The 19,131-nt window shown below is 40.4% G+C and overlaps 1 protein-coding gene across 3 annotated transcripts; it reads right to left on the minus strand.

Annotated features, from left to right (window-relative positions):
• Positions 1-1,562: 1,562 nt before the first annotated feature.
• Positions 1,563-18,595, minus strand: sertad4 (SERTA domain containing 4). Of its 3 annotated transcripts, XM_066703517.1 has the most exons (5): positions 17,908-18,595; positions 16,532-16,656; positions 5,697-5,876; positions 5,314-5,429; positions 1,563-3,606 (listed from the first exon to the last, which is right to left on the minus strand). In XM_066703517.1, exons 3-5 carry the CDS (start codon positions 5,857-5,859, stop codon positions 2,818-2,820), a joined length of 1,068 nt encoding a protein of 355 aa, XP_066559614.1. In that variant the 5' UTR covers positions 5,860-5,876; positions 16,532-16,656; positions 17,908-18,595; the 3' UTR covers positions 1,563-2,817. The 3 variants fall into 3 exon arrangements, with proteins under 3 accessions (XP_066559614.1, XP_066559595.1, XP_066559606.1); XM_066703498.1 differs by lacking the exon at positions 16,532-16,656 and having other exon boundaries at positions 17,908-18,594; XM_066703509.1 differs by lacking the exons at positions 16,532-16,656; positions 17,908-18,595 and adding an exon at positions 7,884-10,231.
• Between the last annotated feature and the right edge of the window lie 536 nt (positions 18,596-19,131).

Consider the following 19,131-nt stretch of genomic DNA (forward strand, 5'->3'; position numbering starts at 1 on the left):
TCCCGTGGTTTTCAGCATGGTGAATCATACTTCTCGGTGCCTTACTATGAATTCACAGGACTTCTATGAATTCACAATCTAGTGCACCAAAGAGATATCACGGCTGCATTTCCAGTCAAGACCAAATTACAATGGTAATTAGTGTCAGCATTGGCAACAAAGGAGCAGGGACAACCATTGCTCAAAAGACAAATATTTAGAGATGAAAAACAGAGCTGACAGCTTGAGAGGAAGAAATCACAGATACCAAGACAATCTGCAGCAATCACTACCCATATCAGGTAAATAACAGTGTGAGGGGCAGGTCCAGAGAGGAGGGGAGGGAAGGAATGTAAAGAATTTGAGTTGGAGTGCTCAGTTTAATGCAATTTTAATCTGTGCAATTCTCTACCCTGATATTACTGCCGCAAGAGGCTTATAAATGAATATTTTTACAGTCATTGTAAGCTGTGCTTTTTCGTGTCGAGATCCAAGCTTGTGGGATACAGCTAGTAAATATTGTTTCCATAGAGATAATGGAGATGGTATGGGAAGAGAAGGAAATTGATTACTTGTGTGTCAGAAAGATAAATGAGGAAGGAACACTGATGTGCTCAGGAATCCACAGTCTAGACCGTACCGAACTGCTGTTAGTAAGTACCTTAATAGAAAATCAGACAGATGACAGCACTTAAGACCATATTTTCTGTAACCTCATTTTTGCTTACCACTTGCTCTTGAAATATATCATTTTTTTCTTCATCTTGCACTACTATTGTGCTAACCACAGAATGATGAAGGAGGGGAATGATTATTTTTGTTCTGATATTATTATGATTAAGATGTAGCTCAAATTTCGTCTTACTGTGAGCGTGGGAGGCTTCATGCAGAACATTATTAGTATACTGTGGAATAAATTGACCAACTCCAACTTTGGACTTGTAAGGATCTTTTGTATGATGAATTGGTATACATTTCTGAAGGAGAGCCCCTGTGAGTCCCTCTAGCAACAGTCGAACACAAAACACTTTCTGGGACTAAAGGTAGGATTTCTGTCATTGCTCATTTCTAAAGGTGAATACTCAATACTCATACTCCCTTTGAAGACATATACACAGAAGCCAGCCGCAGTGGCCATTCATCATGTTGCAGGACTTTCTTATCCTACTTGTATCACCTGTATGTCAGGGATAGCTCCCAGGCAGCAATATCCCTTTAGGGTTTCTTTAAAGAGCAGAACACAGACCAAATATATGACACTTATTATTCATCATTTTCATATTGAGTTTGTTTTGGATTTGATAATCTCTCACTTTCAAGGCAGGAATCGTGTTTAAGAGGTCATATTTAAGAGGTCAACAAAAGAGTTCCCAGAAAAGACACATGACTGCCACACAGTAGCAAAATGGTGGCTGACACTTTTGGAACATTGCTTTCAGTGGTGAGGTGTTGAACTGCAGGTTCAGAAATAGGAGGGAGAAAGCAAGATGGCTGATAGTGAACATGTTATATAAACATTTCTGGATATTCTTTTGGTTTATTCATATTGATTTTTACAGCTTTCACAAGAATCACACAAAAACTGTTGGTCAAAACATTTTTACTCCTAGACAGAATTAAAAACACACACACAAACAAACAAATAAAAGCAAATATTTGTGCTTCTCTTTCTCAGTCAGTATCCCGACACTGCAGTATTGCTTGGTTTTACTTTTTGTAGTGTGAGAAAGCTCCTGGAATGTCCACAATACAAGACTCAATTACATAATGAAGATTTACAAAAAACTGATAAAACGAAATAAAAAAGAAAATACTTTTACATGTGCATCCTTTTATCTTACCTTCCAAAGTACAGGCATTAAAAACAGATCAATTAAACTAACGTAATTTAATTTAATTTTGGCCCATTTAGATTCGTACAAAAACTTTACATAGCACAGGATGGCTCAGAAGAAAAAATCTATTGAAATGTGTGCAGCTTGTTTAACAAGGTGACTGCTTTGAGGCCATTGAATGGAGGTATCTGAAGCTGGGTATCTGTCCAGGACTTATTATGAGATTTGTGTAGTAAAAAGAGTATGTAAAGCACACTATACCCGCCTTAAAAGCATCCAACAATGCTGTAACTCCCTCCATTACCCTTGATATTGGTACTGGAATTTGAGCCTTGTCAAATGCACTGAGTAATATACCAAAGAGAATGCTGGATGAATACCACATAATAACATTTTATAGTGAATCTTGTTTGGTTGTCATTATTCGGTCACCTTTGTTCCATCATCAGCATAGAAATGCTAAGAGTCCATGAAAGAAGAAAACAGAACCCAAACGGTGGATGTGAAGAGAGATTAGGACAGGTCCTTGCACAGACCCTTGGGGAACTCACGATAATTCAGTTGTTTCACCATTGTTAGTGCTAGTCAGACCCTGTGCAGTTACTCCTTAGTAAGTGCTCTGCGTCACATCTCCTGGTGCATTATATAATTAAACTTGGCTCCCAAAACACAAACTATTTAATTATGGAAAGAAAGAAAACAACTTTAAAACATTACAAAAATAAGGCACCATGTTTAATTGTAACTGTCAAATTCTGACTGTTTGTACCCATTTTGTGTACTAGCATTTTACTGTGCTCTGTTATAAATGGAATCCATACTCCTTTGTTGTAAGGGCTTATATTCATTAGTTGTAAAGAAACAGACACACAGCCACTCCTCAGGAAAAGTTCCTTCTTCCAAAATCTCCAAATGACTCCACTGTGACTCCACTCCACTTTCCCTTGCTGCACCTGATGCACGGTAAACACAGGCTCTCCAGCTTATTTTCCAAAGCAAAATACTATATTTTCCTACTCATTTGACAGCACATCATGGGCTCCTGTCCAACTTCACTTGTGTCCACACTCCAGCTCGAATGACCTGCGATTTCACCGTGTGCCTCTCCCTTCCCTCGCTGTTTGCCTGCTATTTTACTGTGCCCACGTTCTCCTTGCCATGAACCAGTTTTATCCCTCTGCTTCAACCTCTCCTTGGCCTCCAGCTCAACGGCCGGTCTGACTGGTTCTGGCAGGTCCAGGCAAGGGTAGAATGAATCCAGTCTGGTCTCGCCACCCTCGAGGTGCAGTAACTGAGGGACTGAGGGAGAGACGGAGAAGAAGGAGGAGGAGGAAGTGGAAGATGAGGAGGAGGAGGAGGAGGAGGAGGAGGAAGAAGAAGAGGAAGAGGGGGAGAGGGGTGAAGAGGAAGATGAAGAAGAAGTGGCAGCCTCCTCACAGATAGGAAAGGGCAGGCGCAGGTAGCGACCCCCATAGAAACAACAGCAGCCCTGAAAACACTCTTCTCCCTCCCCGCGGATCAGGCGGATGCGTTTGCGGTACGGTCCCTGGGCGGGGAGTGGGCTGCTGCAGCACGGGCGGGAGGGCTGGGCCTCCCAGGGGCAAGGTGGGGCTGGGGCGGGAGGTGGGGGGAAGCACCAGTCCCCCTGCAGGAAGATTTCAGCCCGCAGGCGGCGCAAGAGGTTATTGACCAGGACGGAGCGGCGCAGGAAGGCCTCAGGGTCCTCGATGAAGCGAAGCTTGTCCAGGGACAGGCGCAGTACGTGGGCTCTCTCCTCCAGCGCCGGCGGCATCTGCAGGACGAAGCAGCAGAGTTACGGCCAATGCCCGAGGCTGAACACTTAAAGGAGTTGAATGGAAACTGAATAACACTATACATTTCTTTAAACAGGTAGCCTTATTATGAGGCTCAGTGCTGACCTAAAACAACATGAGGTATTTGAGAGGCAAGTACCTTTTCCATCACCTTTTTTATATCTCTCTTCCTGTCAGAGAGTTGGAGCTATGGTGCGTATGACATTTTGGAGTGTGCTTTTTTTATAGATCTACGGGGTGATTTCAAAGGGTTTTGCTCTTGAACAAAATTGACTTCCCATTTTCTGAAAGCTGATGTAAAATGTTGAATGTTCAAATCAAAAAAGGTAGTAGGAATTACACCGGAGTTAGAAAAAGTGGAGAACATTTCGCACTGCAGCAAAAGTCATTTTGCTAGTCTTCTGCCTAGACTTGCAGGTTTAGTTTCCCCTGACAAGAAGGTATATTACTAAAGATGTGATCTTTCTTTATGCGGCTCAAGCACAGATGCCATTAAACCAGCGTTCCTGCAGCCTCCTTTGTCTGACTCTTCTGTTTTGATTCTCCCTCCACAATGTTTATGTGTTGTATTATTAATGTTCGTCTATGTTTTTCTTCTGCAGGCATTCATTAGGTGAGGTATTGCTCTGTTTTAAAGAGCAACAGACAATAGAAACATCTTATTATTTAGGTTAGGTTTCTCTCAGATTTAAACAAAGCTGAGGTTAGAATCCAAAGCGAAGGGCACAAAGTAAAACTTCAAATTTATGGGAATAGATCTGAATTTCATATTTATTTCACAGAAACCTTTAGGGGTCTCAGCCCTTCACCAAATGTTGACCTTACCAACCTATCCAGCCCACCACAAATATTTCTCTTGAAGAAAATAACAGTACAACTCATTCATTGATATCAGTTTCTATACTTTTGAGACACAAACAAATCTATCAGGCCTACCACTAACCTAGCCTATTATCTACATGTTCACATAATTATGATTTTATTTTTCATCGAGATCTCATCCTCAGAGGCCAAATTTTGAAGAAGCTATATTGATTCTACTAGTGCCACCATTTGCTTTGTTGAACAAAATAAAATAAATGCATACAATAGGGGATGAACAATTGTGCTCATCCAGATGGAAGACATTTACTGTTCAAATTGCATCAAGCTGTTTCTCAAAAGCATCAAGGGAATCACACTGCACAGCAAGGTCTGGCACTTGATTCGTTCCACCCATCTTTATTTCTGTAAGGAAGTGCCTCTAGGTTTTCCCTTGGACCTGGACTGGAGTAGAGGCTGGGGCTGACTTGGGGAAATCTCCCCAGCAGGTTCTTTAATTCCTTAAACCTTTAAGCCTGAAATAATAATACAAATAATTGCATGCATGTTTCCTGAAAAAATAACATCCTGAAGGACAAAAGTAGAATCCTAATGAATTTTGAGCAAGTGGTAGTACGAGGTAGTAAAGGATCCCTGCAATATATTTGTGTAGTGGACCTAGATTCAAAATGCCATCTCTGAGCACCTGATGCACACAGCCCCAAATGATCGACAAAACAGCTATGCCAAAAGACTGGTTTCCCAACGCTGGCGTTTTGAATACCCTGATAATGTCACTCTAACAGACTTGTGTACACTTTGATCCTGGATACATCATCAAAAATCAAAAAGCATGTTTGAGTGGGATCTTTGAGGACACTCACTGTCTGGCAGCAACTCCTGAAGGTGAGATGGAAATCCTCATCTTCCACATACTTCCTTTTAAAATAGGCAATCCTTGAAGCAGCGCCATGATCTGGAGCTCTTCTGTAATGGGGCTCTGTTGGGATCAATGAGGAATGACAGGATTACACAATGTTCAAAACGTCCTGTCTAAGATCATTGCTGATTTTCTACGTAAATTTAGATTTACTCTTAAAACTTCTACTGTTTTTTGTGCACATGAGGAACGTTTGTATAAAAGTAGAGTGAATGATCACATAAATGGATGAAACTGTAATAAACGGTAACATCGACTTATCATCTTGAACACGTGAGCACCTGGAGGCATCGTCCAATGGCGGCCTCCACAGCCGCATCACACTACCTTCTGCCAGCTGCTCCACGGCGACCTCTAGTGGAGAAGGGCAGGAGATGCAGCTCTTGCTGAGGCGCTCTGACTCCCAGATGGGCTGGTACTGTGGGACTGCGGGACCTCCCTCAGAGGCGGCGTGATCGCAAAACGGATTCATCGACAGGACCAGGGTCATCTCTCACACGTTCCAGGCTGCGTGAGGAGGGATAGACAAGCAAATCACAACTTAGAAGAGATATAAAATAAAAAATACATAAAGACAAATATCTTTTGAAGACGATCCTCCCTTATCCATTAACCAGTTTGTACTCACTTGTTTCTCAGCATTGACCATTTTCCATTGCTTTCCATTCTGAATTTCATTTGCAAATGAGGCAAGGGCAGCATATGCATATTCACAGCATTCAACAGCTCAGTAGTAATGCAATTCACTTTCACCTCAGGAGGACATTTCAAGGCCTCCTTTTATATATATTAATAAAACCCATTGCAGAGCACTGCCTGGCATGTAAAGCAAGGAGAGTGTTGTGATGACACACTGGTACACCACCATCAGGGTTTTAAAAGTCAAATGATTCTCTGATAATAGGAGAATATTAATGATAGCACAGTCCAGGCCCTCAGGCAAGAAAGATGTCTATGATGAGATGACAGTGATGTCTCCTCATGTTCAGTCATGGAAAAAATATTTGTTTCCCTATCTTGTTCAATGACTTGAGTCCTGCTGAAAATGAAATAAACAAGTAAGGTTTTGGTACTTCGGTACTGTAAAGGGCAGGTGTAATACATTAGTTTACTTAATTCCCACTGCAGTTGGACTTTTGGGTGTATGAAGTTGATCATTTGAGGCTGGGACTGACACACCAGATTTTTCAGCAAAGCAAATGTTGCCTTAATAACCCACACAACTGTCTGCTGCAGAGCTGAATGAGACCAGAACAGCTGTGATTTATTTACTTTGTTTGTTTGCATTTTTGTTTGGGCAATGGTCTGCCTTGTCGATTATATATATACTGCTTTTCCAAGCACACACCAGATGAAAAAGAAGGAAGCCGATGTACTGGACACCTATGACAACTCCATCCATCAACAGCATCCTGCCAATCACGGTGTGTGTGTAAAGTATGAGCATTGAAGAAGAGATGCTGGACTTGGGCTGTGTCCAACAAATCTAAGAACAAATACTTTCAAATGTTCAATAAAATGAAAGAGTACCCCTCTGGTTAATATAATGGACATCATTTTTTCCATTATACAAAAAAAAAAACACTTAAATAAATTGATACACCAATACAAATGGCAATTAAACTTCTTGGTGTTTCAGTCAATTTAACACACTGTAACTGTTTTTGTTGTTGTTATAGTCTGTGTAATTGTAGAGGAGTTACAGATCTCCCTGTAGTCAATACAACCTCCCTCTGTATTCAATTAAGAAGAGCTGCTTCACTGTGTTCCCTTGTTCTGATGCTTTCCCAGCCCTCCCACCCTGGCCTCAGTCCTGTATGCCACACCACCGCTCCTCCCTGGGACACACAGCTATCCCTGGCAGAAGCCCTACATCAACGTCTAAGCACTCACACACCAGCTGTGGCAAATTAATGAATTATTTCTTAGACTATTAAAGCTTGAAGCTCTTTGACAAAGTGAAGCCCTGCTTATCAAGTCCCTGCTAATCTGGCTGACAATGTTCGCAACCGGCGCCAATTGTTCCCAACCAGTCACATCTCCTAGTGCAGAGGATCAGGGCTTATCGAGATGCTCAGAATCACTTACTGTGGAATTATTTCCTTGCTGATTTATTACACGAAAACTTCTGCATTCATTTTTCCCCCGAACACGTAGGGACTCGAGATCTGTAGTGTGTGCTCAGTGCAGGATTAAATCCCAGACTTGGAAGAGAGCATCTGCATTACAAGGTGTCTTTGCTGTTAAACAGGGAGGGGACATGTCCTGGAATGTTATGCAGAATCCATGAAGAAAAGAAAAAGCATAATGCTCTGCACTGATGTCTCTGACTTCAACTTTCCTCTGACTCAAAGGCCAAATGAGACGTTTGATGAAGTATAAATAAAATGGGATCAAGCCAATCCTCTGAGTGGAAAAAGAACTACCAAGGTGTTAATGAACTTGCTGTTTATTACATTAAAAATGAGAAAAGAATAATGAGCTAGCTTTCCCTCTCTAAAACATGTCACTTACCTTGGGCAGCTCTTATGCACGATTCACTCAAAGACACGGTGCCATCATCCCGTGTGCTCCCAGAGGAGAGCTCTCCTTCAGAGTGTACGCTTCTCTCCTTGGCTTTTATCTTTCCTGGCTCTTAAGATGTTGCCATCCTTCCACCGCTAGTAATCCATGCACGTCAGACAGCTTACAGTAAAAAAAGGGCAATTCTATTTGCTTTCCAACAGATAAAGGAAGAGTTCTTATTCTTTAGAAAGAGAGAAATATAAAAGAGAAATCCTCCCTCAGGGCTTCTCTCTCTCTCTCTCTCTCTCTCTCTCTCTCTCTCTCTCTCTCACTCACACTCTCTCTCTCTCTCTCTCTCTCTCTCTCTTTCTCAGCCTCTCTCTCTTTCTCTCTGTGGAATGCAACACTAAAAACACACGCTCGCCCAGAGAGTGTTGTTTCGCTGCCTCTGTTCAAACAGTCCCAACTCCGGCAGCAACCCCAGCTCCATCCTCTTATCTCACTCTCTCACTGCCTGTCTCCCTGCTCATTATTCTCTTTGATGATGAGAAGTTAATTGCAGTCTGAAGGCACGAGGCAGGGGCAGGGGAGCGAGACGGGAACTTGCTGCCTGAGAACCCAACTTGGACCTGAATGCTCTGTTTCAGTCAAAACACTCGCAGGGGCTAAGATGCGAGACTGGCTCCGATTTCAGTTCATGTGATTGACTTTGCCCCCTAGGACACAGACTGCACACACAGAGGCTCCCACACACACACTTACTCTCTCTCACTCACACACACACACACACAGTATCTCTGCAGTCGGCAGAATATTAAGCAGCAGCTGCCAAGCATGACGGGGAGACAGAGAGAGAATTCTCAATCAAAGGCTTCTTTAAGAAAATGTCTATGCTATCCCACTGATGCAGTCAGAACACTTTCACTTCATTTGACAAAAGGAAGTGGCTTCCATCTCGTTCTCTAGGGTGGTCCTTCCAACAGCGGCGACATAATTTGTTCCCTTCAAATCATTTAAAAAGCCAGTGTCTCTCTGTGCAACTCAATCCTTTTAGGGAACTTAAGGAATGTATCCAACTGCAGACAATGGTCTACCTTTAAATCTAGGCTCCACAGATAACTATGCATACAACCCTGTCGACCTACTGGAAAACACAGAAAAACATCTTAATTTAATACCACAAGCATATTAGAAAAGATTCAGGTATGCACACTCTTAAAAATAATGGGAAGAGTTATAATACCTACAGCAAGTAAACTGAGTGGCCTAAAACATAATTGAATGGACTGTAACAAATAAAAGCTAAGATATTTGCTTGACACAATCCTGTGCTTTTGACAATAACAACGCCACCAAAATATATTGCAAAATGTCCAACAGAGTGTACAATTCCTTCCTCCTTCTCATCACCCATCATCAGTTATTGGGTAGATCTCTCATATCCCCAACTAAATCCTATTGAATTTATTTTTCTAGATTTAGGCATTTTAATCTGAGATTGGAAATAACAGGTTACTCAAAAGCACAAATGAAAAACATTAATTGCAAGTCAGATTCAGCTGACTTGTTTAACCAGCATTCACAGGTACAGTGTCAGACTGCAGGACAACAGCTCCCTATTCACACTACTGGCATGATGAATAAGGATAGAGATAAACATAACACTTACAAATACATAAGAACAGCTCATGTAAAAACATGTGCGTGTGTGTGTTTGTGTGCGTGTGTTTCATTTCAAATTGATGAGTATTGCTGTTTTCTTACACTAACCACATTGTGTTTAAGTTTTCCTTGGCTTTGATCCCACTGTACTGTAGCTGCAGATGCTCCCTTGAAAGTTTCCCTGACTTGGTCATGCCTGGCCCTGCTACATGAGCTCCAGGGAAGTGGCCTTGTTGGGCAGGTTTATTCCAGAGTTAATAGCTGCACTGAAGTGTGTGTCAATGCAGGCCGCTCCTCACCACACTGTTCACCAGGAGGATTCTGACAGACCACAGGTCTGTCAACCTTGTTAAAGTCAACCTTTAATGTACTTTCACTCAATCTTTAATACAATTTGAACACACTTATCTGCTTCACACCATGAAGCTCCCTGATATTGCTCACTAGTATATCTGTATTCATTCTAGCCCTTTAAATTGCTTTAATTGTCCACTGCATCTTCAAAGCTGTAGTTGCACCTGCTTTCAGCACATACCATTGCTGCAACTATTGCCATATCTTCTGCCCTGACTTGATCTATCCCTAAACTGCCTCCAAATTCCAAAACACAATGTATTTTCAATTTCCTCTCATTTGATCTTACTCTCATTAGGTTGGAACCTGTATAATGTATTTTCTGGCTCATATTATTATGTTTCTTGAAATTATGATATCTTCTGACAGCTACAGTGTAAATCACCCTGGGTACGTGCATCAGCTAAAAAATAAATAGTATTGTTCATCAGAGAATAGGCAAAAATATTCAAAAGAAGGAGCAGGTTTCACAGAGCGGGATGTAGGGGATTTGGTTCATCATGTTATATTGTAAAAAACTAACCCATCATCCTATTTTCAGAAACAAGTACATCTCCAGAGATTGGTTTTAACAATTATGTTCATTCACCTGCCATTGTGCAACTGTGTCTGCTTGTCAGCAGAAGCAGACACTTGCTACTCTTGAAAGTCCAGGGAAAAGCTTCAAGACTCACCACAAAACTGAAACAGCCACCTTAACAACAAAACAAACAACAAATATGTATTTTGATTGTAATAAACAAGACAAAGCTATAGAGAGATTAGGTAACCAAGGTCAAAACAGATTCAAAGGGAGTGACAAAGACAAACCAAACCTGTATTTCAGATATAGCAGAGGCAAATGTAAGAGAACAGAACTGAAATTCAAACATCAAGGGCTGAGAATAGAAGCCTCTTCCTTACCAGGAAAGATACAAATGTCTGTGAAAGTCAGTCTTGATGGAGGTCTTAGAAAGAAAAAAAGGACACAAACAATTAGATATAAGAAGCACCCACACCCACTAGGAGCAAATCTTCACGCACCTTGTTCATATAATTAGATACAATATTAATGACATATGCAGCATTTCCAAGGGTGTCTCACCTTCCGTTAGACAAGAATTTGATCAAGGGCTGGGCACTGACAGCACTTAACCTTTACACAAAAGAAATCCTTGAGGGTTTGAGTGTGAACGCTGACTGCACTGCCAAAGTGGATTTGAAGTTGTTCTGTGTTGTCACTGTAACTCACCGACAGAAACATCTCATTTAGAACTTCAAGCTGCTATCCTTTGATTTATACTGATATGAAGATCGTGATTTTTACAGTAAGGAACAAACTGATAATGCCATGAACAAACATTCAGAAGTAGGATAGGAAAAAAAAAACTTTGCATAACTTTGCATACTATTAATGTATTTATTTGGAAGTTAACTTGGGGGGGAAATAAATATATATATATATATATATATATATATATATATATATATATATATATATATATATATATATATTTTTTTTTTTTTATTATTATTATTTTTTTCTTCTGACAGAATGCATAACCATAGTGTAAAGTAAAGTGTAACATTTTCCATGTATTTTCCGCTTATTTCTATGATGGAAGCCCAGCCATATTCCACATTCTTGTACCATTCCAGAACTCCTAATGTGCCCAGCACTCTACTTTGTACACTGGATATATAAACCACAGAGCACAGGGAGCGCAGTCATATCCCCCTGGTAACAGCACAGAATGCTCACATTATCTTTCATTTCCCTGCAGTACAATGTACAATGTTTCTGAGTTGTGTGTGTGTGCACTCTTTTGTTTTAATGAACCTGCCCAGACTACAGGGAGGCAAATGCTCCCTTATACCCACACAAGCTCCATCAACCTTGAGACTAAAGCGTGTGATTGGGCTGGGAGTTATGGAAGATGAATTTGCAAGCTTTAACATGTTTAAAACTGGAATGGTGATAATATAATAGACACCTTTCGTTCACTCCCCAAATCAGGTCGGTGTGCAATGTACAAACAAACATAAACAAAGTAGGCCACTTCAAAGTGCTCATGTCTGCCCACGTGGGACAATATCACCTGTAGGTCATGTGTCACACCAAAACAACTCTATAGGCTTCAGAAATAACAGAAACGCCCAATCATTTGAACCACCTTGTTGGTTTTGGACTGGAATTCACATGCGGAGACAGCAGCACAACTGGGGAGTAATTCAGCCTTTTTATTTCAAGGTGGTCCAAAAAGGGGGGAACTGTAAAGACCTTACCAGCACCGAGGAGATCAGGCACAGCAAGGTATGACAGAGCCATAAGTCACACTGCTGGAGCAACATTGCATATTTAATCACTGCCTTTCACCTTTCGTGGCGTTCTCAGGTACTCATTAAATAAAGCCATTTATTAAAAAAATTATAATAATAAAAAAAATGGGCGTGAGGTTGTCAGCAGCAACCCCAACATGGCTGACAAGAGTTACGGCAAGAGCATGCATCATCTTGTCATGCACTGGCAGATTCCTCCTCAAATTCCTTGAATGTACAGAACTGAAATTGGCAAAGCAATCCCCCTGCTATTGAACCAACTTCCTTTACAGCTGTAACTGTAAGACCCTTCAATGCATCAATGTTCAAAAGGCTGGAAAAGAACATCAATTTTCAGCCATGCGACTGCTTTCAGATACTTTAATGTTTCCTTTGCTTAAGTGCAAGGGGACCTGTAACTACCATGCTTTCCTTAGGAAATCCTGTTTGCACGATCACCAAAACCCTGTCACCGAGATATATGGTATGAGACCACAACTGTTCATTAACTGTTCTGTTAAAACTACTAAATTATATTAGGGTAGATATGTGTTGATATAAACATCTTCAAGGTGATTAATAGCAAATAAGTGCAATTCTTTGAGTCCTATAAACAGAAATTGAGTATAGGTCAGAGCTGAATGTTTCAGATTATAGGACAGGTTTGGGTTTATGTTTGTTTTTTGCAACTGGAGTATTATTTGACTGGTTTATTTGCACAACTATATTACACAGACACCATGAGGCTAGGCTAGCTACCACTCTCGTGCCGTGAACTCTGACTCTACCCTCTTGCGTCACCTCATACATATGGATTACACCACAAATACTACTAGGTTGGCAAGTGTGTTTATTTATGTATTGTGCATTGGGTCTGGGAATTTATCCATGGTTGCCTAATGAAGCTTGTGTTTCCTCAAGCAGTTACTCTGGTGCAGGGACATGTGTTTCCAGTTTAAGAGGGCCCTGAGCTCTTACGTTGGAGAGTAACTAGGCAGCATGTTCAAAGGAAGGGATTCTTAAGCACCACTTGCACCTGGTTAACAAAAACAGCACAAAAAGTGAACACCATATCTAGAGGAGGGAAAGCTGTGGCTGGAAGAGTTTTCCCATAGAGCCTATTTAATAAAGCTTCTGCCAAGAGTCAAGAGGAGGCAATAAAACTCAAAACAATTAGTCCCCTGCTTGTAATTTATTTAATCCAAGTGTTCATAGCCAAGCAGGAATGGGCTATTCACATCCGCAATAACAAGCAGTTATTCAAATGAGCTCCTTAGTAAGCCAGAGGAAAAACAAAACAGCTTAATTTTTGCCTTCAAGCATCTATTATCTGTGTTTTACAGAGCATTCAGGTTTCGTTTTTTTCTTGACTACCGCTAATAAAACAGCTAATGAGGTTTTGCTTTCTAATAAGTTTGCTTTGTTTCTTTCATGCCTTTACTTGTTTTGCTTTCTGAAGCAAGACTAATTTGGTTACAAAAAAGGCATTCCAGTCCAGTGCTAATTTGAAAACTGTACATAAAAAAATGCAGTGCTGGGTTGTAACCTGTTTTCAAGTTTGAGAGCCTTGTGTAAATAGACAGAAGCTGTCCAAGACTTGCCAGCATTATTGAACGGTGAGAGGCCAAGAGCTTGGCACATGTCTCAGCTTAAAGAGACACATGGGTTACACCCTCAGGTCAAATGAAAATCATTGAACACTTAGTGCATTTTGTTGCGCTGTTGAAAGGTGATGAAAGGATTCTAGCGGACACTGAGTTTCTCTGTATAAAGAACAAGCACAGCAACCCGGAATGACCAAGAACATGAACACACAAGTTAATACCCAGCTAACAGTCAGAGGTAACATTTTTTGCCAGGAAAAATCTCACCCACAGAGGAATTATGCAAGGAAGTATCCAAGATGAGTAATGTCCATTACATTTGTAAATCCAGTGCCCTTGCTTTCAGAAAGCCACTGTGTAGTACATTTGCTGAACCTTAGGAATGGACCTTTGGCACTTCTCTCATTTTACCACAGGATTGTACATTTTAAGCTGACTTTTTGCCATTACACTGCTTTGCATCATTTTGAAAATCATTTACATACAAAACCAGTCACTGAATGATTACATTTTAATTTGTTTTATATGTTAAAATGTTTCAGAATTGTATTTTAATTGTTTAAGCAATATCATCACTGGGCATATATTAATAACATAACCAACACAAGAAATACAGATATTAATCTGAGAGCCTAAGAGTGTTTGGAAGTGAATGAATATGTGATGTAGTGTCTCTGACCTATATATTTACTGCTGCTTTCACTGTTTTTGAAAGGCTACATATGAGAGTGTTTCTGAAAGCATAAGCAATTCATAAATAAAAAAAAGTGAAGAGGTCTAATTTTTGATGATACACAAGTGACCTGCATGTGAGCAAGAACACTTCTATCAATTCATATAAACATCAGTATGGCTTGGTGGTCTTTCATTCACTGCTTTGTCACACCCAGAAACCACTGGTGTAAATACTGCCTTTATTTACTGAATCATCATTGTCTGTTTGGGAATATTTTGATGCTCTTTACTATCATCAAAATGCTTTTTGATGCAAAACTTTCATATGTTTTTTTGGATTACACTTATCAACACTAGCCTCCTTATATACAGGAACAATATCACAATTATGAAACGACAGAAATTGCAGAGACCCGTACCACAATGAGCAGGAAAGCCACCAAGAGTGCTGTAACACAGATTCATTTCTTAACTCCTCTATCTGCATTTCAAAATTAGACATGCATCTGCACTGAAATGAAAATCATTTGTTTGGCTTAGTGGAGAAAAATCCTTCTCTCCTTTAAAACAAAGGATTCAACAAGTGACAATAGGATACAAACCTAAGCAACATAGATGTTTGCTCAGGACTCCACACAATCAGACACCATTACTCAAGTCTCGGTCTAAACAGGAAATTCTGCAGTGCTCCACTTCTTTATCTCCTGTAGCACTGGAGTGACAAAGGTGACATAGGCAGAATGAACCAGGTCGGGTCCTGGGAGACGCGGCCACGGAGGAGCCTTCGTTGATGTGAGGGCAGCAGCCAGCCTTCGATGACAGGATCTGCTTGTGACATAGCACTCTACTGGGCATAGATGCCTAAATAATCTCTATGGGGTTGTATAGATCAATTTTAGAAGCAGGCTAGACAGGAGTTTATAAAGAGAGCTTGCAAAATGGGCATACAAGGCAGTTAAGACTTGGACCAGATGCAATGAGAGCAACTTTTCCATAGCTAGGGCCTATGATATTTTTTTAACCCCCCTCCCAAGATGCGAATATGATTCTGCCTCGATTGTTCTGAGAGCCCAGTGCCTGTTAGACCATGGCAGCTCCGTCTTTTACAGTTTTCCTTCTAAGGGAAATAAACAGCAAAGGTTGAATTCCTGGCAAGTGACTCCAGATGTTGTTGGCAGGGATCAGTGAAAACTGGTTCCAACCTCAATACCAGTGCATGGAGCTTGTGTGTCTTGTTATTATTTTTATAAAAAGAAAAAGAAGAAGAAGAAGAAGAAAGTGACTGGGGAGGAGACTTTTTTCCTTTTTTTTTTGCAAATCCAACTGAAAGACTGCCAGTATTTAAACAAGGTCAATTCCTTCAGTTGTCTCTGCTCAGACATGCAAAATACCCTGAATACAGCAACCTGTTAGGTGTGTCCTGTCCTCGCTTCAGACTAGGGCTCCACACCCTTCCTTAACCCAGGGCTATTGTGTGCAGAGGTCTGCTTATTGTAACATTTCTCCACAGGGTTGAAATAGTCTGTTTTCTGGGGCACAGGAATATGTCAATGCCAATATTGTATGTTTATGTTATGTAGCATGCTCCCCCAAAGTGTTTAATTTGGTGTAATTTCCTCTCCCTGTGCTAACTGTTGTAAGTCGCCCTGGATAAGGGCGTCTGCCAAGAAATAATAATAATAATAATAATAATAATAATAATAATAATAATAATAATAATAATAATAATAATAATAATAATAACAACAACTGTGATACGTGGATAGTTTCTTTGTGTGGGGAGCTCCTATCAGGTTAAGCAGTAGATAATCACTTCATTCTCCTAGTTTAGCCAACACAATAGCAACATCCAAAGCAACCCTATTTGTTAGAAGCCGAAAATATATTGTGGGAAAGATCAAGGACTGTGTGACACTAGGGCCTGAGCCATGGTGCCTAAACTCTGAATAAACTCTGGACTGCTATTGATTGTTCTCCAGGTTTTACCACTTAACATCAAAACCTAATACTAAATCAACGCTTGTCACATAGCATTTCGGAATCGATGTATCTCTCTGCACCCACCTGTAGGTTTAACCCCTAAACCTGGATGGCGCTGCTTTATTCCTCACTCATGCGTCTCACACCCTCGTATCAGATCATCCATATACGACCACCCTATGGCTATTCTGTCCGAGCTCCATTCCGGTCTGTAAAGATGCACAAGTCATTTTGAGCTGTGATCAGTAGTGTGAGTCTGTGAATATGCGCAACAGCAGCTGGGCACATCTGGAAGTGAGCGCGTCTGTGTGTCCGAAAGCAGCCCGGGGATGAGAGGGGCTGGGGGCGAGTGGCAGCACACACTTCACACTGTTAACAGCTGCACAGGGACATGCCTGGCGCTTTGTTTTGTTATCGTGTTTTAGTTTGTTTCTAATGATTTCGTTTGTTTGTTTTCTACTTGACAAAGACAATTGTGTTGATGAAACGTCTGTTAACGGCGTTTCACCTTTTGCAATCTATTCGCTGCACTTGTGGCTCAGTCCTGTGAAGAATACAGAGTATTATTATTATTATTATTATTATTATTATTATTATTATTATTATTATTATTATTTTAATTGGTAACATTAATCTGTTTATTACATTGATGTATTCTGCTACACTTTGCAACGGTGTTTAAAACAATAAGAGTATAGCAAAAATGAAACGGTTTCTGTCCTTTGTGAAGTCCGGGATTCTTATGAAGGATGTGATCATAAATCCGTTTACCGGTCAGTCTTTACCCAGTTAAAATATGGTTTCTGCCTCTGCTCTACTGGTTTTTATAGTCATTAATATTTGCTTTTGAGAATCACCTAATTGGGAAGACACGTTGAATGGTGCATGCTTTTCCACTTAAAAAACTTAAAAGAAATACCTTCGAGTTTGTTATGGAAAAAAAAGTATAAAACACCTGAGGCCAGCACTTAAATATTTCCAGATGATTTGATGATCGTGATGGCAAATATCAGTGTTGGTCTTACTCGGTGGACCTTATGAGATCACTGAATACGATTAAACATGTGTATCCTTGCAGGCAAATAGGCGCTAGATCATTTATTTAGTCATATACATATATCACCAGTACCCTCATTAATGTTTGTGTATATTAGGCAAATGGAAAATACTACTGAGGTCAGATATATAGTTCAACATGCAAAAATGATATAGCCAGTCATTAATTACATAATCAGATATTGGGTTGAAAAAATATGTTTTATCTATCTATCTATCTATCTATCTATCTATCTATCTATCTATCTATCTATCTATCTATCTATCTATATAGTTTTGTTGTAGCACAGTATCAATAAGTATGGATAAAATCTTTGGGAAATACAACATTGCAATGTACCATTCGTATCATTTGTCTGGATTCATATCTAAAGATATTTCCCAACACGAAATGATGCACCTACCTTTAAACGAGTCCTTTTCTTCCAAGTTGGTGTTCTCTTTTCAGATAGTTCCTCTTATGAACGGCAGATATTATTATCCTTGGGTGTCCAGAAACAGTTGTGCATCAGAGGTCAAGATTTAGATGACGATGCCCCCTTTTTCTCCAACCGTACAACTAAAAGCAGGGCGCTTGATAAAGCGACACAGCTCAGTACCATGTATCCAATGTGTGGCTCAGTGTTGTATCTATATGCAACAATGAGAGGATCCCGTCCTCCTTGAGTAGGCAGACTGCAGCATCAATGCCACTCTGACAACCATGTTAGTGTTCAGACACCGCCGGTGAAGTTGCGCTGTGTATCTCCTCTCTCCAGACCGCCTGCTTTCCCTGAATGCAGATGCCTCCACTAGGAATCCAGCTGTTGTCACCGCAGACAGAGGTGCTCTGCTGCTGCTCCGGCGATCGCAATGGCAGCTGTAAACGTCTGGAGGAAACACAAGCGTCGCCCCATCCCTAGCCAGCCTTCATCAAAGTACTTCTTATTATGTTTTTTTTTTTTTTTTGGTGCTCAGTTTTAGCGGTAGTCCCCTGCTGGACTAAATTCAGACGAGAAGGAGGACTGTAACGTGTGACCGGCAGAGAGAAGAAGGGAGGGAGGGAGATTCAGGCATCTGTTATGCATTTCCACTTGGATCCAGCATCGACTCGTATTTTCCAGCATCTCTAGAAATGCTAGAATCTTGTTCTGTGCTTCCTATTTAGAAAGGCTTTGGGAAGCACGCCAGTGCGTGCTCACTGGCTCCCTTGATATATATATATATATATATATATATATATATATATATATATATATATATATATATATATATATATATGGCCACAACTTTGTACAAAAAAAATCCTCGAAGCCGGGAACACATGTCTAAGCCAGACCTATATATTGTTATTAATCTCTTCATGTGCCTTGCCGATATTACTTTTGCAGACCCTGCATGGGTGAACCTTTGAAAACCTTCACAGTACAGGCAGACAGGGCGTTTTGAGTTACCTTGGCTTATTTTTAAGGGTTCGTTTTTTTCATAGTTCATAGTTCTAAACTATACAGGTTTAAGGGAAGTGTGATATACAATATATTAGTTATTTATAATTATGCAATAATTGGTAAAACAAAAAATGCTGACTTTCATGTAAACGCAGGCTTTTATGAGTGTTTCAGCAGTGGATTAGATGAAAAATGTCCCTT

The sequence above is a fragment of the Amia ocellicauda genome, chromosome 1 (assembly GCF_036373705.1).
Source record: "Amia ocellicauda isolate fAmiCal2 chromosome 1, fAmiCal2.hap1, whole genome shotgun sequence".
Lineage (NCBI taxonomy): Eukaryota > Metazoa > Chordata > Actinopteri > Amiiformes > Amiidae > Amia > Amia ocellicauda.

Bases quoted from the DNA above. Each gene is read 5' to 3' on its own strand.
- sertad4 (XM_066703517.1), bottom strand. From the start codon at position 5,859: ATGACCCTGGTCCTGTCGATGAATCCGTTTTGCGATCACGCCGCCTCT. The intron at 5,430-5,696 runs GTAGTGTGATGC...TGATCCCAACAG, and splicing joins CGTGGAGCAGCTGGCAGAAG to AGCCCCATTACAGAAGAGCT. The intron at 3,607-5,313 runs GTGAGTGTCCTC...TTCGTCCTGCAG, and splicing joins TCAGGAGTTGCTGCCAGACA to ATGCCGCCGGCGCTGGAGGA.